Source organism: Diabrotica virgifera, chromosome 8 (genome assembly GCF_917563875.1).
Source record: "Diabrotica virgifera virgifera chromosome 8, PGI_DIABVI_V3a".
NCBI lineage: Eukaryota > Metazoa > Arthropoda > Insecta > Coleoptera > Chrysomelidae > Diabrotica > Diabrotica virgifera.
The window spans coordinates 184569448-184593492 of NC_065450.1; the positions used below are offsets into that span (position 1 = coordinate 184569448).

General features: G+C 33.3%; 1 protein-coding gene across 1 annotated transcript in view; it reads right to left on the minus strand.

Annotated features, from left to right (window-relative positions):
- Window positions 1–24045, minus strand: part of LOC114332608 (cadherin-99C) — a 431877-nt gene that overhangs the window by 170458 nt on the left and 237374 nt on the right. The window contains exon 8 of the mRNA XM_050657985.1: window positions 6967–7116. Within this exon, the coding sequence (XP_050513942.1) occupies window positions 6967–7116 (150 nt within the window). The remainder of the gene's footprint in view (window positions 1–6966; window positions 7117–24045) is intronic.

Below are 24045 nucleotides of genomic sequence, written 5' to 3' on the forward strand. Positions count from 1 at the left end.
CCAAATGTTAATAGTTTTCGAGATTTGAGCAAAAAAAAGCGGGAAAAAGCTGAAATTTTCCGCTTTTTTAGCGATTTTTTCAATGTTCCGGCAAGAAATTTTGTCCGCAAACCTCATATTCGGATTCAGCAGCCCAAAATCCATATATAATGAAAGAAATCAGAACTACCCCAAAACTTTCCCACCAGGGAGCTTGTAGAGTACAAATTGACTGAATCATTTGGTCTATTGCCATTTATTTTTGTTTCAATACTCCCATACCAAAAAGTATTGATTATAACATTTATATCAATAGACTATAGTATTTTTTAGAAAATATAAAAAAATTACACTAATAAAGACGAAATATTTAAGGCTAATCACCTTTTTGATTTGTACCGCCCACATAGGTAATCGACACCTGTCTTTAATCCATAAACGATCCCTTTATTCAAAGACCATCATAAGAATCGTGAGAATTCTCATTAAAACCGGGCCCGTAAATAAATCTGTCAAATAAGATACCTCCAGTTATAGAGAATTTATCATCGGTTGCAGAATTCCAATGTGCATTCATCTGAACAAATCGTCCATCTATGAGAATGCGGCTATGAACATTTTTATCGTCACTTCTGAATGCTACTGGCTCCGGTCATATGTAATGTATATCATCTGTATACCGATAGGGGCTTCATGAGCCAACAAATAATAGAGCAGGTAGATTTTAAAGAATGTTGAGCGTCTTCTTCGACAATGCACAACATTAACAATCAAACGATAACAAAAATAATTTCAATTATGAATAGTGTGTTGGTTTCATGGATGGAAAGAAATGTTTCCATGTATTTCCGGGTATTCATCCGTTCAGAAGTTGTTTACTTTTTAATAGGAAAGGTTAATATTGTTCGTCCTCTATAACTTTTCCCATGCGTCACGATTCATTTTCAAACAAATTAAGTCAAAACATAAAGTGAAACGTACGCCGATGTGTGCAGTACATATATCACCAAGTATTTCAAAGTAATATTTATTTCTTTTGAAAAAACTTGTTATTGTTGAGAAGTATAAAGGTTTTTATTGAAAATAAACAAATATGTAAGACAATCGGATAGTACAGCTCGGTACGGTATAGGTTATTTTCTTAAGTTGCGAACTGAATGAAAATAAATAAACTAACTTTTGCGTCCAAAAACGAAAATATGCCTGATAGGTTATAGACCTTACAACGAGGAAAGATTATTGGTCTTGTGGAGAAAGTAATGTTCTCAGAGGGACATAGCTGTAGAGCTAGGCGTAATACAGGGCGTTCTGTCCAAAACCTATGCTAGGTAACAGGAACTAGGAAAGCTAAAAATAAAGCAAGGGAAAGTCGACAAAAGTAATAACGGCTCTCCAAGATCGTTTAATTGTCCAATCAGCTGGAAGACACCCAACCATTTCTCACCTGCAGCTCCAAAGGCAGCTTTTATAAGCTACAGGTGTAACTGTTTCAGTTGAAACGATAAGAAGAAGAGTTCGTACCAAGAAGTATACAGCAGGAGACAGTTATGGGTTCCCGAGTTATCCAGGCAGCACAAGATTGATCGCCTAAATTGGAGTCTTCACCACCAAAACTGGAACATTGGGAATTGACAAAATGTGGTATTTTCAAAAAAAGTCAGGATTTGTGTAAAATCAGATGACCCATGAAATCGTGTACTTAGAGGTCGAGGAAGACAAGCAAGAACGAAAACTGTCAGATCTGTTCACAAATATACAACAGAAAGTGTAATGTTCTGGAGAGGAATTGTGATCCGTAAAAAACTGCTTTCATTTTCATCCAATCAACTCTAACTGCTCACAGGTATGTCGATAACCTGTAGTCAGGCCTTGGAGAGGTGCAACAGGAGAAAATTTAATTTTATTGCATGATAATTGACCTCTACATACCATTAGAGTGACTACCCTTGTAGTCCCTTGTTTGGAGTGGCCTTCTTGCTCCCCCGGGCTTAATTCTATGGATATGATTAAAAAAAAATTAGAGCTCGCCGGGATAATCCACAAAACACCGCGCGGCTAGTACAAGCTGCTCTTAAAGGATGGAGCAACCTACCACAACAAAATGTTGATAATTTGATTAGAAGCATGCCCACGCCAACTGAAGCTTGCCTAAGGACTAGAGGTGATAACACTGACTACCACAAAATACAAAAATAATAAATAAAAACAATTTAAACATTATTCGTTTTACATTGAAATTTTGTATGCTATTGACTTTAAAACAACTACTTTAAATTTGTTTGTTAAATACTTTATTGTTTTATTTAATTGTTATGTATTTGTTGTCAAATTGCTTTAAAATAAATATTGTTTGACTTCGTGTGTTGGTTTTTTTAAATTCGCACGAAATAGTAAGAAATATCAGATAATTCCCTATAAGTTTGGGTGTGTGTGTATATAGTACAGTATAAAAAGTGGATATTAAAGCACCCTAATATGTCTGTGTAGATTTTGGCGTTCGATCCGACCATCACTTGTGATATCGTTGCCGTATCCTCTATTTTTTCATATTATCACGTTACAATTTTTGTGATATTATACACGAGCGTGACACCCTCAAAAAAGCGCTTAGTTTTCGAGATACTGACCACAGAGGAATGAATGGCTAATTTTATTCATACTTTATATTTTCGAGGGTACTGAAAACGAAAATGAAGTTTATTTTGAATTTTATGTGGGGGAACATTGTCAAAATCGCAATTTTAACCTAAAAATAAAAAAAAAGAAATCACGTTTTTTTGCGATTACCTCGCTACAACTCTGTTCCATTTTAATATTTTTTTCTAAAATTTTTACACTATATAGCTGTAACATTTCTGAAGACAAAGGTATCTGCCTCAAGTTTTTATTCTTATCAGGATAAAGGTTATGAATTTTTCAAAGAAAAAGGTGCGGATTTGTGCATTGCAAAGTTTAATCGCAAAAGTTGTGTGAAGAAGTTTTAAATTTAGCTTCTCAATCACGTTTATTTTAAAGTAAAGAGTACAAAGAAGTTTTCTGGTAAGTTTTAGATCAAAATGTTTTATAGAAAAAAAAATAGTGCAACTTTTAATGTCAACATTAGAAATCCCCAATATAACGCTTATTTTTTGAGGAACAGACAATCTAGGTCTAATTTCTCACATTTAGTACTATCCTTGGATTATAAGCTTTCATTTGACACCTCATTTGTCATTTTACCTAGTATAATGACGGAGAAGTAAACGTTATTATTATATTATTCTTGTAGGTACATTTAACATTGATTGAAATTATGAAAGAAATATATAGAAAACAGCATGGCAACACTGTGACGCACAAAAACAGCATGGCAACACTGTGACGCACAAACATAAAAATTCAGCTACATTCAGCTGTGCGTTACATAGGGTGCTTTAATACCCAAGATGTCCAAAAAATGTATATACACATCGACGTTCGTTTCACTTTATGTTTTGACTTAATTTGTTTGAAAATGAATCGTGACGCATGGGATAAGTTATAGCGGACGAAAAATAGACGTCTCTTTTGAGACCAATAAAAAATAGTAACAGGTTGGAGTCCATTGTAAGAGGAAGAAAATTTAACAAAAATTAAAGGAAAATAAATTACGGATGTCTGAGGTAGGGAAGTGGAAGGGGGTGGATTTTAAGGCTAAAAAACGGTTTATCACGATTTCAGGTAAAACTACCTGAAATCGTAAATCATATTATGGAAAAAAGTTACATAGCGAAATTGTTGGTAATACAAAGAACTACAACTTTTCTATTGACGCTTTTTTCACATCATCTCAAAATTTATGCGAAACATTCCAATAACCGACGTTTTTGTTTATTATTTTTATCTCTTATACTTTATATTTTTCTCTTTTATTTTTATCTTTATTTCGTTTATTATTTTGTAGAAAGTTAACCGTTTTTATATTCCAAGTAGTTTTTTTGTATTTAAGATATTAATTTTTTTCTCTTATTTTCATTTAATATCGAAAAGGCACTCTAATTTCAATAGAAAATTTTTACGTCAAAATATCTACTTTTTTTTAATCGGTGTGCTTTTTATTCGTGGAAATCTCTACTTTGAGATTTGTAAGAGCAATATAGTATGGTGATTTTTTTTTTAGAAAATGCACAAATACGAAAAAACTCGAATTGGAACATTTTTTAATTATTATGTAAAACCTTGAGTTGTTTATTAAAATTTACAGTTTAATTACTCGAAAAACGTAAGATTCCACATTACATTGATAAACAAAAAAGTGTTTGTGTACTTTGTACGCACGTAAGAAGTTATACTTCTATTTTTATGATTTCAACGACACAAATATATTTTAAACATTTTAATTGTATTTTTATTTAAATATTAATCTAATTTTAATACCTAAAATAATACCAAATTAAAACTAACGTTAATACGTCATCTTTTATGAACTGGAGCGTCCCCGCAATTGCTTTTCTCGTGAGGAATCGTATAAACTCTAAAAAAAGTCGTTTTTCGATAAAAAAATTAATACTATGATTTTTTCATGGGCCTTTCGAGTTTCTGCGGTTTTTTTTGTCAAATTTTAAAATCATGGTAAATTCTCGATAAATAATGCTAATCCGTCATTTTTTGACGAACTGTTCATCGGTTGAAACTTATTTTTGAAAAGGCTGTAGTTGAAAGGGCTTGAACTAGTCGCTAATCACGAGTGTATGCAAATTTTGAACAGCCATATCTTAACCAATATTTGTCTTAGAAAAAACAAAAAATCCAAAATATTCAAACAACAAAACCTACATTTTTTTAGTGTTTGTAATTTTTGGTAATACGTACTAATAAATTTTAAGGTATAAAAATTTCTTTTTCAAAATTTAATTTAAAAAAAAATACTTTAAAAGCAAATTTTGTCAAAAATAAGTTTTTTGAACCGATTAAACTTACAGATCATATAAATAATACGTAAGTAAAGTAACTTGTGAAGCGGTAACGATTAATTTGATTTAAGATGCTAATTAAAGGGTGATATTGACGAGTTTTTTGACTAAAAAAAAAGGATCAACTTTATTTTTAGAGTATCTTGATTACTTTTCATGCTAAAACCTTTTTTAAAAAACAAAAATGAACATTTTTTTAAACACTTTAGTAGTTATTTATGATATAAGTGTTAAAAGTACATGTTTAAGGCACGCATGTGAAAGTTTGCAGAATGAGCGAAAGCGAGTTCTGCAATTCACATGAGTGCCTTAAAAATGTACTTTTTAACACGCATACCATACAATATTTTTTCTACAAACGTAATTACAGGACAATATCTACAAAAACTTTTACTTGAACTTGACTGACATTCCAATTTTATATTTTTTTGACATTACATCAAAATTGCATATACGGTCAATACGAACTGCAGTGCCTTAAAATTTTTTTAAAGCACTAGTGCCTTAAAGTAGCATTTTTAACGCTCGTATGGATTGCTAAAAATTGCATTTTTAACACGGTTGTAGAAAAAAAGTTTTATTGAGTTTTCCCCAAAAAGTGCATTAATTTTTGGTTATTTCACGTCGAAATATTCGCTTTGAAATTTGACGAATATGAACCTATTTTTCATGAACCGCAACTCTGGGTTACTGCTACAACTTACCGGGTCTAGAGAGTTCATACATAATTTTTTTTTCATTTATTTATAAGCTATATTTTTGCTAAGAATGGTTTTTCGATAAAATACTTACTTTTTGAGTTCTTTGCAAAAAAACGTCTAAAAACGCGTTCTTTTTTGTTGAAAAATGAGCATTTTCACTTGCAAATAACTCGAAAAGTATCAACTTAGTGAAAAAATGCTATAGAACAAAAGTTTCTTAGAATTAGTCAGTTTATCCATTTCCGTACTTGTTTTGAACGTATGTTGTTAATGACACTAGTACCTATATCTCGATATTTAGGGTTTTAGTTTATCAATCTAACATGAAATCTTACGTTTTTGAGTAACTAAAGTGTAAATTTTATTAAATAGCCCAAAATTTTACATATTGATTAAAAAAATTTCTAATTAGAGTTGCATTTTATAAAAAAATCGCTTTAGGAATGTATATTTTTACACCATAAGAAAGTAGAAATTTCAAAGAAAAAAAAACACCGATTTTTTAAAGAAGCAGATATTTTCACCTAAGAATTTTTTATTGAAAATTAGAGTGCTTTTTAAATAGTAAGGGGGAGGGGGTATAGTTAATTCTGAGTTTTTTGCATAATTTTAAAGCGTGTTCCCTTGAAAGTGGTGGGGTTAAGTTAAATGAAGTCAAAATTATTAAAAATGAAGTAGTGGCGTCATTTTTAAGTAGACGATCCAAAAAAAAAGATGATTTGCGGTGTACACTATCTTCGGACAGAATCATCTCAAGCATACAAACCAAAAAGATTATTTTAGTTCAAGAGTTTCTTGAGGTAGTGACGTCGAGTTTTATGATTATATTGATTTTTAAATTCATGGTATAACTTTAAAGTGAAAAAATCGAAAAAAAGTGGGAAAGTGTGTTCGGTAAAAAGAAAAATGGTAATATAAAAAAAATTGTTAAAATAAGCAAAAACTCGACGTCACTACCTAGTAAAATATCAGATATTTAGATATCAGATATTTTAGATTCTAAAAAAGAAATGTGCAAAATTTCAGAAAGATCGGTGCATTACTTTTTGAGTTATAATGTACACCGCCTCAAAAAAACATGTTTTCAGAAAACGCGTTTAAAAAAATGTAGTTTTGTCAATAATACTAAGAAAATTTTTGTATATATCCATATCTCCGTCAATTTTGTTCGGATTAACTAGAAATTTTAATGGTATACCCTTGAAAATATTTACAATTGAATAAGCCAATAAAAAATCGAAAAATAATCAAAAATACTATACCCCCCCTTAAATCAAAATAACGGAAAAAAATTAAATCAAACAAATTGTATTATTTTGGGGACATAAAAAGGTAAATTGTCATAAGTTACTTACCGAGGCTGTATATTCAGGATTGATGCAAGTACCGTCCAGCAGCATGCAGTTTTTGTAAATAAAAGATGGTGGAAGATCATCGTCGTCTTTGATATTCACTGTTAACGTAGTAGTAGCAGATAGTCTTTGAGAGGGATCACGAGCTCGGTCCTGGAACAAAGAAAATATTTATTGGAAAGCTCATTCATTAATAAATAATATTATAATATTTTTTATGTCCGGAAAAACGAGTTCCTACCTTGCGACATATCGACGGTGGAAAGGCAAGACCTCGTAACTGAAACAGTTGTATAAAATGAGTTACTTCAGTTTTTGCTTTAGAATAAGTGTATCGGCACCTATTAAACAGCGGTTACAGCTGGGAAAGCCTTCTGGAAGCCTTCCGGAAAATTTCCCAGCTGTAACCGCTGTTTAGTAGGTGCTGATACACTTATTCTAAAGCGAAAACCAAAGTAATTCATTTTATACAAATTTTTCAGTTACAAGGTCCTGCCTTTCCGCCGTCGATATGGCATTTAGTGAAGACAATATTTATACTGGGTAACACGAAACTTTGAGAAAAATAATAAGTGATGTGGAATTTCTATGGAAGAAAACGAAGAATAACAGGAAAATTCTAATGAAAAAACCTGATATACAAGTGCTTCGGAAAAATTTTCTTAAGAATATTAAACATCATAGAACAAAATCGACCCATAATTTATGAAAATGAACGATGAAACATATCTATTCCTCTCACATAATTGACAAAAACTGGGGAGACAATACCACCGGAGATTTGCAAGCTTGAACATATTATATTCATCAAATTGATGGTGTCAGTATTGAACAAGTAATGGAAATAAAATACCTTCGAATTACATTGTCAAGCTACGCAGACTTGGACAAAGAAGTGAGAAATCAAGTACAAAAAGCAAAGAGATTGGCAGGATGTCTCAATAACACTATATGGCGAAACCGACAGATGAACACTGAGATGAAGTCAAGAATTTATAAAGCCAGTGTAAGATCAATAATGAAATGTGCATCAGGAACAAAACCCGATACAGCCACAACACAAAGACTATTAGAATCGGCAGAGATCAGAGTACTGAGAAGAATTACAGGAAACATATGTTGAGAGATCGAAAAAGGAGTGAAGACGTTAGAAGTCAATGTACCGTACAGTGTATAAACGAATGGAGACTAAATAGAAAAAAAATGTGTGTGTACTTTGTACGCACGTAAGAAGTTATACTTCTATTATATGATTTCAACGAAATTAATATACTTTAAACAGTTTATTTATATTTTATTTAAATATTAAACTAATTTTAATACTTACTACTTTTCAAAAAATTTTATTAAAACAGTACCAAAAATTAAAAAAATAAAAGAATAAAACATACACAAGAAAAATGCCACAAATGATTTCTGAACAATAATTGTCGGAAAAATTTTTAGCTAAATACGTATTTTCTGAAAAAAAATTATATAATAAATATACTTACAATCATAAAATGTATAAAAAAAATAAAAGTTGCTATTGGGGTTCGAACCCGCTTATGTTTGCGCAGTTAGTATTGGAAATTCATTCATCTTACACAATCCGACAAGCGAGAGCTGGCGACTGACCTTCTCGTATTGTATATTTCTCGTTATGTATTTTCGCGCAAGGTCACCCGCCGGCTCTCGCTTGTCGGATTGTACACTTCTACTCACGGAGACACATGCATCATGTGGGAAGATCGACGAACTAAACCGTTTAAACTTTTGACAGTTATGAATTTATCCAAATTATTTTGATTTTTGTAGAATATTGAAATATTAAAATACAACAAAACATAGAGTAAGAAAACAATATATTAGTTGAATATTGACAGAAATTTTGATGGTAATCAAATTATGTAAATCAAAGCATTACATACTATTTTGGTAGGTTCATTTTAAATTTTTCAGATAGGTAGGTACCAATGTAATTTTTTATTAGGATACTGAAACATTTACAATTATTACGTACCTGTCGCTTTTAAAAACTATTTAAAAAGTCACTACAAATATAAACTTGCCTTTGTCTCTGCCATCACAACAATAAAAGCTAATATACACAACATTTTTTTGTTTATCCATAATCTTATCTTTAACAATTATTGACAGATGATTTTAACACCCAATAAGGTCCCGTATAACGTTTGAGCGACTAATACCATACTGTCGGTGTGCGCATGCTCCCTGGAAAATAAAAATTTACCCTCGTGCCTAAAGAAGTATAACTTCAAAAAGAATGGAATAACAGCATAAGCAGAAAGAGGGAGACGCCTGTGGTCAAAACCATCATCATCAACATCTATTCCATCCATCATCGGATGTAAGCCTCCCTTATGCGTGCCCATTCATATATGTTTTTTTGCATCCATTCGTGGCCAGCCATTCGCTTGATGTCATCAGTCCATCTTGTTTGAGGTCTGCATCTACGTATTTTGCTTGCCCTTGGTCGCCACTCGAAAATTCGCTTTTTCCAGCAGTTGTCTTCCATTCTTCCTATGTGTCCTGCCCAGTTAATTGTCAAATTGTCAATATGACGTATATTTCATATCTACTGTCAATGAAGAAGAAAAATTATATATTGCTCCACAATATTGATATGATATGCAATTATTATATAAAGGTAAATGTAATTAATTGTATTTTGCTTGCATTACTGCATTTTAATAACTAATTTTATTTACTACATACAATAGGGATGTTCACAAAAAATTAAAAAGTCATTTCAAACATGTAAAACGATTAAGAAACACCCTAGGAATAATTGTCCAAAATTTCAACAAAATTGAAAAAGCCTTTCTATAAAAAATCTTTATTAGAAATCTAGCATTATTTTAAATTTCAAGAACGCTTCTCTATTGGCCTGACGTCACTAGTTGCATACCCCAAGCGCGCGCCATTCTCATAGTGTTACTGTTTACCTGTTTGACGTTTCAGGTCATTTTATTTTGTTCTCTTCTTATTTTATCAGGGTTAAAGTGGAGTTTTATAGTGAATTTGTTTAGTTTAAAGTGAATAGACTGTTTGTAAGGACATATTTTGGGTTTTACAAAAATAAACAAATAAAATGGAAGAAGGTTTTCAGAAAGCCGATTCGTATAAACTACCGACTGTAGTGTAGATGTAACAATGGTGTATGATTTATTGGCATCTTGTAAAAAAATAAATCTACCACAGCTTTACTGAGTGTATATTCCATATAATTTTCCATGTCTTCTTTAAGCTAAAAAAATAAATGCTTAATACTCCACAAAAAAAAAATAGAGAAAGTTGTATGCATGCATTGTACGCATGCATATTGTATACATACATTGGCTGGTTATTACTTTACATTGGTTAGGTGTATTAAAAATATTTTTATTCTTCTTCATGTGCCTTGTCCGTTGTGGACGTTGGCTATCATCATGGCAATTTTAATTTCATTTGAGGCGTTTCTGAATAACTCGATCGATTTTTGTCCAAATCATTGGCATAAGTTTTTAAGTCATGAGTGTCTTTTCTTCCGGGTCCGCGTTTGCTCTCTATTTTACCTTGCGTTATCAGTTGGAGTATACGATATTTATCATGCCTCATGATATGACCGAAATATTTAAGATTTCGTTTCTTAATAGTAAAAGAGATTTCTTTTTGTTTTCCCATTCGACGCAATACCTGTACGTTGGTGTGGGTCATCCAGGATATTTTGAGGATACGTGGGTACACCCACATCTCGAATGCCTCTAGCTTTTTCATTAATGTTTCCATTATTGTCCAGGTCTCTGCGCCATATAGCAAGACCGGAAATAATAACATTTTAGCAGCCGCCTTTTTAGTGGGAGAGATATTATGTCGCAATGGGTGAAAATATTTCTCAAGCATGTTGTTAAATGTTGCTATGTCCTTTTCAACTCTAGATCTTATTTCGGTTGTTTCGTATTTCGAGTTGACAACTGTTCCAAGGTAAAAAATATTTTTGAACTTGGGTATTATACATTTTCATTTCAACCAATCTTTTCACTAAATTATTAATGATTTTAATATAATATAAAGTCATACCTACATCCACATGTAGTTATTTCAAGGTTTACTTCTACTGTATGTATTATTAGAATCCCGTTTTTAGGAATATCCCAGTTTAAGGAATACAAATTTGAGGTCCGGAAACTTTTTCATTTACTCTTTAAGGGGGTAGGTGCAAAATTTTGGTCCAATGCTATTTAAATTCATTCATTTTTTTCGAATCCTGAGAAAACTAATAAGTATTTGAAAATGTAAATGCAGAAAGAACAATTACATTATTACCAAGGGCCGAAAGTCTCTGGAAAACTTCTATAATGTTTATTTTATTAAGTTAGTTCTTTAAGTTAGTTATTTTAAGTTCTAGCTGCAACAAACCATTTCCTTTTCCGTTTTAAATTGGCTGGAACGGTAATAATAATCTTGTCAGAACTGTTTTTTGATGTATTTACACACCCAGGAGCAAAACACCACTTATTTGGCTTTATTTTTAATAATTAAATACGTAAAAAACTGCGCACATTCAAATACACTGAGTAAATAAGTATACAAAACTAGTCGTCGATCAAAGACGTTACGACTGCTGACGTCACAGACCGTAGCCTCGCTGCAGGGTACCTTTTTTCTAGCCTCCAAGAAAATCAACATTATGAACTCATTTATCTTAAAAAATATACATTTTTAAACAGTTTTATGATTGTTACGTTTTTATAGACCTTGTAATCTATTGAATTTAACTATATTTAAAAATTAGTGAACATCCCTATTGTTTACGTTTTAATAACATAACCTGAATCTTATTTTTTCTTCTTATTATTTTTTTGGACTATGGCCTTGACAATTACCAGCAACCAGGACCATATGATTGGCCAATATAATTAAAAGTGCGAATAAAAGTGCAGATCGAAGAAACCAGGTGTCGCTTTTCCGAACTTGCACGGTCCCAATAGAGGTATCTATCCGCCAATACACAAGCAGAATTGCTGATAAAGAAAAAGAAGAACATATTATTCGAGTACCGTAAAACGGGGCTACTTGATAAAACTTTTTTGAAACTTCGTTCTACCACCAAATAAGGTAAAGGTATTTTTGAAAGTAAAAATTATTGTGATGGTCGAAATGGTCCATAGATAATTTTTCCTTATTAAAAAAGTATTTTGGCTTCTCCATTTTTGCAAAGAAATATTAATTCTTAATTTTCAAGTAGCCCCTCGATGGGGTTAATTGAAAGTAAGCCTTTAAAAACGTAGTACAGTGGAACCCCGATAAGTCGGCCCCCGATAACCCGGAACTCCGGCTAACCCGGACCGATTTTTATCAGACAAACATTTCAACAATAAAAATGTATTGCTGTTACAAAATCTCGTGAACCTAATTCATTCATTTGGTGACGTCAATATACGAACGAAACGATTGAATCCGACATTACTGAAAATATCAGGGTGCAGATGGGACCCTGTCGCGCAATTCGCAGCAAATAAAATAGTCGTATGTTTTTGGGTTCATTTTATTTCGGTTATACATACGCATTTTCAAGGTTCACGAGGTTTTGTACCAACTCTATGTAATATAATATTTGAGAGATAATGGAACCGGATTGAACTACATATACCATAGTAAAAATGACTCATGGCACATCACATTCATTGTCGTGTTATCGACAGGCACCTGTATTATCCTTTATTTATTTGAAACTGTCTTAGCATTGTTTAGAAAAGGCTATTAAAATTCTTTTTTTAACAATGGTCTTAGTCATCACTGTTATTAAATAACATAACATCAGAGACGGTATTGTGTGTAGTAAAGTCGTATGTTCGCTTCCGTTTTGTAATCGTTCGTAAATTTATTCAGATTTTGTGTTTGCGTGTCTTTTGTCTATAAGGGCAAAAAAACGTAAAAATGTTGTAGTGACAATGGAAAAGAAACTAGAAGCATTAAGTAGAATAATTGATAAAGGTGAATCTTGCAGCATTATATTATGGTGTCGGTACATCTCCAGTATCGGATTGGAAGAAAAATAGAACTAAAATCGAAGAATTTTTTTTCAAAATGATAACAAAAGACATTTTGGACAATCGGTGCAAAGCTAATAAAGCTAAGAATGAGACTTTTGACGACTCTTTGTATGTGTGGTTTTGTGTGAAATGCGAACGTGGTTTACCAGTGTCTGTGTGACAATTATAACGGAGTTTATCTGTAAGCATACCATATTTTATTAATTTTTACCATTTTCTCCGGCTAACCCGGATTTTCGATAACCCGGATCGGCCGCGGTCCCAATTAATCCGAGTTAACGGGGTTCCACTGTATTTCAAATAGCCTCTTTGTAGGGGCTACTTGAAATAGCAGAATGAAATAAATACCTATTGTGTATGAGTTTCGTCAAAATTGATAAAAATCTCTTCGACAGCTGTTCTTTGTGCCGATGTGCCGATTTAGGAACTTCTCCATCCAGGTGTAGCAGAATGAAATAAATACCTATTGTGTATGAGTTTCGTCAAAATTGATAAAAATCTCTTCGACAGCTGTTCTTTGTGCCGATTTAGGAACTTCTCCATCCAATCTGCACCAGGTCGATTATTTTTTAAAATTTTACTTGCGCACCTTTTCTATTTAAATTGTTTTCAACCAAACTCTGTATTAGGTCTGGATCCCGCGTATGAAAAAAAAGTTGATTAATAGCAAGCTGAAAATTTGTTAATAGCTTAAGGGTGTCTAGTCGGATAAACTTTGATATATGGGAACACTGGAACAGGGGCAGTTTTAATTGTGGAACAGGTTAAAAATTTGGAACGGTCAGACCACGAAAACGGCACATTTATTTTGTCCGACAGAATAGACTTAAACTCTCCGAACAGAGATTAAACTCTCATGCAAAAATCAGACTGCTATTTATCACCTGTCATAATTCCTGTCATTTGACATATTCTACATGTTCCACTCATTAAAACGCACATTTGGTGATAAATAGCATTCTGATTTTTGCATGGGAGTTTAATCTCTGTTCGGAGAGTTTAAGTCTGTTCTGTCGGACAAAATACATGTGCCGTTTTCGTGGTCTGACCGTTCCAAATTTTTATCCTGTTCCACATTAAAACTTGTCCTGTTCCAGTGTTCCCATATATCAAAGTTTGTCCGACTAGACCCTTAAGCTATTAACAAATTTTCAGCTTGCTATTAATCAACTTTTTTTTCATACGCGGGATCCAGAACTATATGTCGGAGAGCTCAAAGGGGAAATCCCATTCTGAAGTTTTATCAATAACTTTAACAAGGGATTTTTCATCTGCATCTGATAACGCAGTAGGATGACCAGGATTTTGGGGGTGCAAATTGTAAATTTTTCTATGTAAAGTTACACATGATATATTGTATTCTTCGCTTAGTTGTTTAGAAATTTGTTCAAGTCCTCTTGACTAATTCCGATAGGATCTGTTTCCGACTATTCTTTTATAAATTCTTACCATTTTTAAATAGCCCCTAAAATGAAGTTAAATTATAAAGTCGCCGCCACTGGTGTCAAAATATAAATTAGGTCTAAAGAAAGGTTAGATTCGGGATTAGGCAAAGGAAATCTTAACAACTTACCGATAGAAATAGCAATTCTGCAAATGGAAGTATTCAGGTCACAAAAAATGCTTACTTTTGTGATGTTTTTCTTTTCATATACGCAACACCGGTAAACACAGAGCAAACATAAACAACAATAATAAGTCGTGGGCAAGCATGCCTTTTCAAGTGGCACTGGATACGATTAAATCGGGCGTATCGTTCAGTGACAGCACTTACCTAAAAAGGTGATTGCGTTTATTTTCAAGTTAATACCCCGCTATTTTCAAGTAGCCCCGTTTTACGGTACATCTATAAACAATTTCGGGAAGATTATCATCCTCTCCAATTCCACATTCTATTCGGAACTTTTTGGTATCTTCATGAAGTCGGACACGAGCTGCACCAATTTCGTAGATATGCTTAAGCAAGGCAATATGTCGGTAGTAAACCCTGTATAACTATATTGAAATGTGTAATTTCTTGTAAAAGTCTTATCCGTAAATCTATAAATATTAACCTACACAATTGTCACTTTAGAATTACACATAATTGCTTTCCAATTGCAAAAGGTTGGTAGCACTGACATTGAATCAATAATGATCTTATACTTAGGCGCCGACAATAGTGTGGGTGTAGTCAATTAGATATCGATACAGTCTAAAATGGTACTTTGTTGTTCTTAATAAACTATAAAGGAACTAAATGTCACGCCCAATTAGTAATTATTACAAGGTTGTATATTTGTTATATCTGACAGAATAGGTTACAGTAGACGTCCAACTGTCAAGAGTTTTTTGTCGACTTCCTATGTTATTACTGCCAGCAGTCCCGGCGCTAGGATATACGGTACCCGCCTGCAAAACTAGCATAAGCGCCCTTCGTTTTTTTTTTAAATTTAATTAATAGTGTAGGAAACAGGTTGAACCTCGCAAAATGGACACAAGTCCGGTTTTATTTTTTTTTCTGGTATATAAGGGATGCTTATTATGAGACTAACTTTTTCTTTAAAAATTTCCCCCCGGAACCCCCTTTTCATCCCTTTAAAGGGGGTAATTTGTGGTTTTTGCGAAACGTAGCCCTTCCTGTACGTTTTGCAAAAAATTTACTTAATAGTAAAATGAAGAGGACTATATTTCCTACTATTTATTTCCCGACAGCATATGTCTATCACCCACCGTTTAGCGGGGGTGGCGCCCCAAAGTTGACAAGTTTTTAAAAAAGATGTTTTAAAAAAATTATTTTTCCCTAACTGCAATGAAAATTAAGAAGAAACCCTCCGGCAATTAATCACAAATAAGAGGCTGATTTTTTTATATAGGTTTCATTTAAGGGCAATTGCAAACTTTTTAATTACAGGGTGTTAGATTTTAAAAAAATCCCTTTTTATACCATCTGAACCGCCTATGCTAGAGTAAAAAAACTTTCAGCGATTTTATCCATGTACTAGTGTTATTTACAAATTTGTATAATGCACCCACATATTTTCCCCGGAACCACCCCAAAAAAGGAGAATTAATAAAGAAAATAATCAAAAATTGATTTTCGGCCGCCACTGTGGCTTTAGGGTGCAAAGAAAATAAAATATGCATAGGCCATAATGTGTAGCAGACAGTGTGTTCTTTTAATTTCTATACGCTCTGAGCTTCGCTGGTGTCACTCCTAGCGGACTACTAATTCAACTTTCACCGGTAATTTTTAAATTTATTATTTAATTGTTATCGCTTAATATTTACAACGCAAAATGTAATTAAATTGTAATCGATTTTTTAAAGATTTTGCTAATCATTTTAACGTTCTATTAATGAAATATTAATTTCTTACTTCGGATGCTTTCACAATTATCGTGTAGATGGCGCTTAGATTAATTTATAATTACATATTACGAAGTATTAAAAAACTTAAATTCAGTATTTAAAACGTACGTATATTTAAGGTAAAAATATACACCACAGCTTGAAACACGCTGAAAGTCCTCCGTCTAAATATTTGAAAATTCCGACTCAGTTTACAGTTGTACACTATCGCTACACCCTGTATATCGATCTTCCGCAAAGTGCAGATTATGGCGTTTTTCAATTCTCACGGGATTTGGATGTTTATTTCGGTTTTTGCGATTCTTTGAAATTTGGTGTACAAAGGTGCCCCAAATTGTTTATATCCTACGCATTTAAGAAACGGAATATTTTTCAATAAACCCTTGAATTGTTGTAGTTTACAAGGTAAAAAGGTTTTTATGATATTTACAGTTTTGGTTTGTCGGTTATGTGTTCGTCGGTATATCCAAATAGCTAGAGGAAGAACCCCTGCTATGCTCTAGACCAGTGGTTCCCAACCTTTTATGTCTGGCGACCCACCTTCTGATGTTTTTTCATATTCGCGACCCATCCCCCACCCATGATGATATATATATACGTTATTCTGCTACTGTAAGAGCCACGCCGCGACCCACCTGAAATCCTCTCGCGACCCAGTAGTGGGTCGGGACCCACCGGTTGGGAAACGCTGCTCTAGACTGTTGCAGTCTAGAAGATGAAAGATTTTTATGACTTTCTCAGACACAAATTTATTGAGGGTGTATTGCAACCGGAAGGCTCAACCTAAAATAAGCCGATGCCTTTAGTAATATTGGTTCTCAAAACTAACTGTAATATTGTATGAGTCATCGCATTTCGTGTAAACTCGAGGGATTTTGTTATTGCGAAATTGGTTGAGGGTAAAACCATCATGGCGTTCGAGGGATGTCTTTAGAGTTTTTCTGACCATTTGATTGGTAGAGAGATATCTGGTATGATTCCTATTGGTCTAAGTAGGAAGTCACTTTTTTTTGGGAGAAGAAACCCAAGTTTTAGAAGGGTCGAGTTAGCGGTCCTAGAAATCAGTTCACCCAGGGCCATCATCGGGTTCAGTTGAGTTCCGTAGAAGTCACCATCAAGTGAAGTTGAGTGATGAGTTCCACCAGGGCCACCATCGAGTTGAGTTTTAGTTTTGTTTCCTTTAGGGCCATCGTCATGGAGAAGAGTTCTCCCAGGGCCATCATCGAGTTAAGTTGAGTTTTGGTTCCCTTAGGGCCATCGTCATGGAGTTGAGTTCCATTAAGTGTTTCGGAATGTAGTTTTCCAGTTTCCCAGCCGGCTAGGTTAATTCCAGCCCGGTGAATGTGATAGTGTATCGTGAACTCCGGCGATTTTCCCGCTGTTTCTAAGCAAATCGTCGTTATCATTTTATACCAATTTTGGTATCCACTAATTTCATTTAAGCAGTCAGAATAAGAAGTAGGAGAGGAGAGTTTCAAATTTTCTCATTGCTATGTTTAACAGTGCAGTTAAAACATGTAGTATGCTCACATATTTTATTTTGGTCAAAGTTAATGAACTTTCAATAATCATGTTCGAGTCTAACTAAATAATTTTATTCGAGTAAAAGTAAATTTGATCCAGTTTAACGAACTTTTAAACTATTTATCTTCAAGTGAAAGCTGAATTTTTCTATAATAATGTTTGTTTATAAACAATGTACTGTTTGCTGTTTGCTGTAATTAACGACAGTGAAGTAAGTGTTTCGCGAGTGCAATAGCGCCTTGGACTTTCCAATCAAGCTACGAGGAAGAAGCCAGGACACTAATTGTTAAGGTATAATTTTTATATTTGTAAAACTGTTCGTTTCATCTTTGATTAATTGGTAATCTGGTCTCTAATTATAACAGAGAGATCAGAGATTAATTTTTTTGTTTTTAATAAATAATGTTTGATTTTCAACCTATAATTTATTATTTCTTTCCTTCTCTCTTGAATCGTAAGAACGATAAAACATTGACTGAGTATATAATTTTGAGTAAAGGAGGTAAGTTACATTATAACATTTTGTATATTATGTATATCATTTTATTTGACTATGTTTCTTTGTTTTATTTTAATTTATCTTTCTTTGTTTTATTTCTATTTTTTTTGTATAAAGTTTGGTTTCCCTTAGGTAACCAATGGCGCCCAATATTTTATTTTTTGTATTTTTTTTATCTTTTTATTTCACATCCTTATTCCGATTTTTCTATCTTTCTAATTTTTCTAAGCTAATAAGGGTATATCATAACATCTATTAAAGAATTCACTCCCTAAAATCTCTGAGACAGTAGCAACCGAGGTACTTAATAAATTATGTAGCACGAATTTTGTCCAATTCTTAATTAGTCATGTTTCATAAAACAACAGGGGCTATCTTTTGTCTTACATTAAAATGGCCCCATATGACTTCCATTCTTTGTCGTGTTTCATAAAATGGCTTCCATGCGTGGGGCTGTTTCATAAAATTAATTGTGCTACAAGCTTTGACCAACTAATATTATTTCCTATGAATGTTTTTAATTTCAATGTTTTAAATTATTCACTTTGACATTTATGTCAAATTTCCAGTAAAAGCTTACAGACTTGTCACTACTGGCGCTCGCGAATTGATAATTTTTAATTATCCCCTCTACCTACGAACTCATAGCGTATAAGCACGTTATCCATAAAATGAATAGGTGACGAAAAAAAAAAACTGGACCAAAGCATTTCTGAGGTTTACGGCGCCACTGTGCGGTAACGGTTGCTTATACGAAAAAAATGCATAGGACCTTATTTGTAGAGAAAATAGTGGGCTTTAATTCTGTATAAGTTTTGTTTTAAAAAATGCATAGTTAATGAGAAAATCGTCAAAACATGCTCTCCAAGGGATAGGGGTAGTTTCTGCAGTTTATTTTCAAGGATAGGGGTAGTTTCCGCAGGGATGTTGCAATAATCATATATATTTATGAAAAAGTCCTATTGATGGAGCATATGTCCATATGGGCCAAAAAGCAACAAAAAAATTTGTTTTTCAATCCCCCCTTTATTTACTTTTTTTTGGCTACAGGGGTTGCATTAAGAAATCGATTTTGGTGTCCATGCATGGGTAATAAGAACGTGCACAAAATGATATATTTTAATAAAGGGCATGGTGCGTGAAGAATTCCAAGAAAATCACTTTCTTTATTAATTCTCCTTTTTTTTGGGGTGGTTCCGGAAAAAAAATGGGGGTGCATTATAGAAGTTTGTAAATAACACCAGTACTTGGATAATCGCTAAAGTTTTCTTACTCTAGCATAGGCGGTACAGATGGTATAAAAAGGGGTTTTTTAAAACGTAACACCCTGTAATTAAAAAAACGGGCAATTGACCTTAAATGAAACCTATCCAAAAAAATCAGCCACTTCTATGTGATTAATCTCCCCCAGGGTTTCTTTTTAATTTTCGTTACAGTTAGGGAAAAATAATTTTTTTTAAAAACATCTTTTTTAAAAACTTGTCAACTTTGGAGTGCTAAACGGTGGGTGATAGACATATACTGTCGGGAAATAAATAGTAGGAAATATAGTCCTCTTTATTTTACTATTACATAAATTTTTTGCAAAACGTACAGGAAGAGCTACGTTTCGCAAAAACTACAAATTACCCCCTTTAACGGGATGGAAAGGGGGTTCCGGGGCGAAATTTTTTAAGAAAAAGTTAGTCTTAGAATAAGCACCCCTTGATATACCAGAAAAAAATAAAACCTGACTTGTGTCTATTTTGCGAGGTTCAACCTATGTTTCCTACACAATAAGAATACTTATTTCATTTATTTCATCTTTTGACAGTCGTTCAAAATGTAGTAAAGGAGGAGTTTAAGTATCAGTTTAAGTACAGTCTGACCTAATTCACTGTGTATTTGAGATTTGGATGCGCACTGTTGTATTGTCTGTTGACTTTCGGTTTTTCCGAATTTTCTGAATTTTATTTTGGTAACGTCTCGACAAGTAAAATACCTGCATTGATAATACAATCGTTTCCTGTCTGGCTTACGAATTCCAGAGTTTTCGTTATCTTTACGCTCATCTAAAACACAAAGTGAATTTGGTCAGACCGTACGTAACGCAATTTTTGAACTTCTACCCACCTCCTCCCAATTTAATCCCAATTTAATACCGTAATGTTTTTCTGTACCCCCTCCCTCTACATAAACGTTACATAACACTCAAGGGACCATTTTACCTTAGCAATAATTTGTTGCGAAAAGTACCGAAAAGTCGATCAAATAACTTTGTTATTGTTTTAACCGCATTTGTAATAATAATAAATAGAACAAAATATTTCTAACTCGCAATAATAAACTTTTTTCTACGAATGTATAATAACATGCTCATTATTTACTCTTTTTGAATAGATAATAACACCTATTTCTGTACCTGTGAGTAATAATTCATTACTCACGGGTGTAATGAACCCAGGAGCAGTCGCGTCATTAGAAAAAATGTCTTTTAAAGTCACTTACTGTCACTGGACATTAAAGCAAGAACACATAAATAAGCTACAGTCATTTGAAATGTGGTGTTACAGAAGAATGCTTAGAATAGCATGGACACAGTGGAAAACGAACACGGAAATACTGCGAGAAATGGGTAAAGAATGCGAAATAATAAACACAATAAAAATAAGAAAGTTACAATATCTGGGACACGTAATGAGGGGACCGCGATATGAAATGCTAAGACTGATAATACAGGGAAAGATAAGAGGCGGAAGGAGTATAGGAAGAAGGAGAGTGTCATGGTTAAAGAATTTAAGGGACTGGTTTAGATGCAGTTCTATAGAACTCTTTAGAGCAGCGGTGGATAGAGTAAAGATAGTGATGATGATATCCAACCTCCGATTAGGAGACGGCACTTGAAGAAGAAGAAGAACTGTCACTTGCTGTTGCGTTTAGTAAATTTCAATTTCCGACTTATCATCGACTTATTTCGTATGCTATAAATGATAACGCACCGGTAAAGATTCAGGGACTCATCTGTATAATGAATCCAGACGAAAAATCAAGATTTGGATGCCAGTCAGGTGAAGAAATAAAAAAATTGGTTTCGGAAAATGTCCCATTGAACACGCAGAGGTCCAGAAGCTCTATTTGGACCCAATTTTCGGAGTTCCTACGGGTGAGAAATTTTACGCTTGAAAGATGTACTACCATAACGGAACTAGCAAAAATTCTCGATGATTATGCCTTTAACATGAAAAAAGGCAATGGCGAAGACTATAAAGAGTCGTCTGTAAAGTTAATATGAAACGCTACAGCAAAAATGGCAAAAGAAAAATATTTTACGGAGTACGGCATAAAAATCGTCCCTTTCACAGATATATATTTCAAATGTGCAAGATTGGCCAGATATACCAAGCGGAGGCAGCTTCAAAGTAATGAAGAAAAAAGAAAATTCAGTTCAAAAGCATTATCCACCGAAAAACTATTAAAAATCATCCAGAGCTACCACGAGGAAACCCCCGATGGAGCACAAAAAAAGTTTTTTCGCCTTTGCTCATTTGAACTTACTTGGAGAGGCAATGATGCCGTAAACTGCAAGATTTACTTTTTCCAGAAGGAAATTCATGTTATGGGAGAATTTACGGGCCGAATTGAATACAACAGCACTTTTTCCAAAACAAATCAAGGCGGTTCGAAAAGTTTGGCAAGAAGCAGATGGCTGGTAAGAAACTCATCAAACGAAAATTTATCCCCAGTTAGATTATTTTTGAAATTAATGGAAACAAGGAAACCAAAGATTTTATCAGACAGACTCTTTCTTACCGTTTACCCCAACCGGAAGGATGGATCTTGGTTCAAAAACTGTCCACTTGGAATCAACACCATATCTAAGTGGACAAAAATGTCAGCTGAAAAAACTGGATTAGACAAAAAAAACATAAAATAACAAACCATTCTCATCGATCTTCAGCTGTGTCAGCCTTGTTCAAGCAAGGTGTTTCTGAACAGGAGTTAATTAAATTAACGAGTCACTCAAATTCAAGCTCTCTAATACCATATCTGCAGCTGGATTCCAGTCACCACCAGAAGTTGATCGAAAATCTCAGAACAACAAATGAAGCTGGACCTTCGAGTACCCAAATGCTACAGGTCAATAATACACAAAATCATGCTTTGGTAGAAAGAATGGGCAAACTACTATAGCTTATAATAATTATACATTTAATATTATTAACAAATAAATAAAGATTATAATTCGTTGATATGATGCATTAATTGTCTCGGTCTTGTCGAATATCATTCGAGACAAAATTATTTACCGGCAAAATTTACTTCTGGTTTTATTTAAGTTTGTTGCCTTTTGGCAATTTTCACTTATGAAATTTTGACAAAATCACTCGACTGACGTCTTGCAACAAACTTTTATACCAGTCGAAAATATTGCCGGCAAAATTTTCTCTCTTATGATATATTATATACGGCAATTTTGAATAATTGCCGGGTATAATATCACAAGAGAGTGAGAATAAATTGAAAATAATGCGACAGTTTTTCGAAAATTTGTTGTCTCGAGCCCTGCGGGCTCTCGTGTCTATTGCCCAATGACAACAAATTTGAGTAAAAATGAAACATTATTTTCTTATTTATTCTTACTGTCGTGTGATATTCGTAAGATTATTTTTTAATACGTATAATATGGATATTTTTTTAAATGTGACAGTTGTCAAAACTAGGAAACTGGTTGACATTAAACAGAAACAATCTACTTAAAAAAATTCTATCAGTAGTTTTCTACAGTAGATAATTCTCAGTATAATTTTAATCTGATTGGACAGAATTAAACACGTGACCAAATATCTTACTATACGATTGGAAGTTTTTTTTTCCTCTGATTCTGGCCTTGGTTTAGAACTAGAACCTTTAGCCACGTAATTGTATATCTTATCACTAACTCAGGTGTAATGTGTAGTGTGTGTTGAGTAAGTGTCTTGTTACTTTGCAAAGTCGACGTCATTGTCTTTGCAAAGAAGCGCTAATTGTATCCGAACGTCTGCGGTTCCTCCGGTGAGTACCGATCCCACAAGGACAGAAACTATTTTCATTTATTAATTTATAATAAATGAAAAAATTCCTGACCCTGGTGGGATTCGAACTCACTACCATTCGGAAGTTAAAATCATTAAAAAATAATCGTTGAAAAAAAAACGAAAAATTAAACTGCTTATCATTGTTCCACCATCATTCGTGGTTGCTGTCATTGTCTAACTGTTCATAATATCTTTTATTTATTTGTATGTATTGATTGTTCTAAACGTAATAAATAACAGGACAGCAAATAACAGTATATTGCGTATTGCTTAATCTCCATAAAGTATACTCACCTGTTCGATCTATGACATACCTCATAAATTCTAAAAATACATAATGGCACATTTGCGTAATTGAATTATTTTAAACAAATAGGTCACGTAGGTTAGGTCTTTAATTCCACCATCCCACTAACATGTAGCAGAGAAAGCTTAAAAATTGACATAAATTTAGCCCACGCACAATGATTTTGATTTTTTCACAAAATCCAATAGGTTTATGCCTACACAGTTTGCTATCAAAAGTTCAATCTTAGTTTTTACAACTGTAACAGGTTGGTAACACTGACATTGAATCAATAATGATCAGATCCTTGGGCGGCGAGAGTTGTGTAGG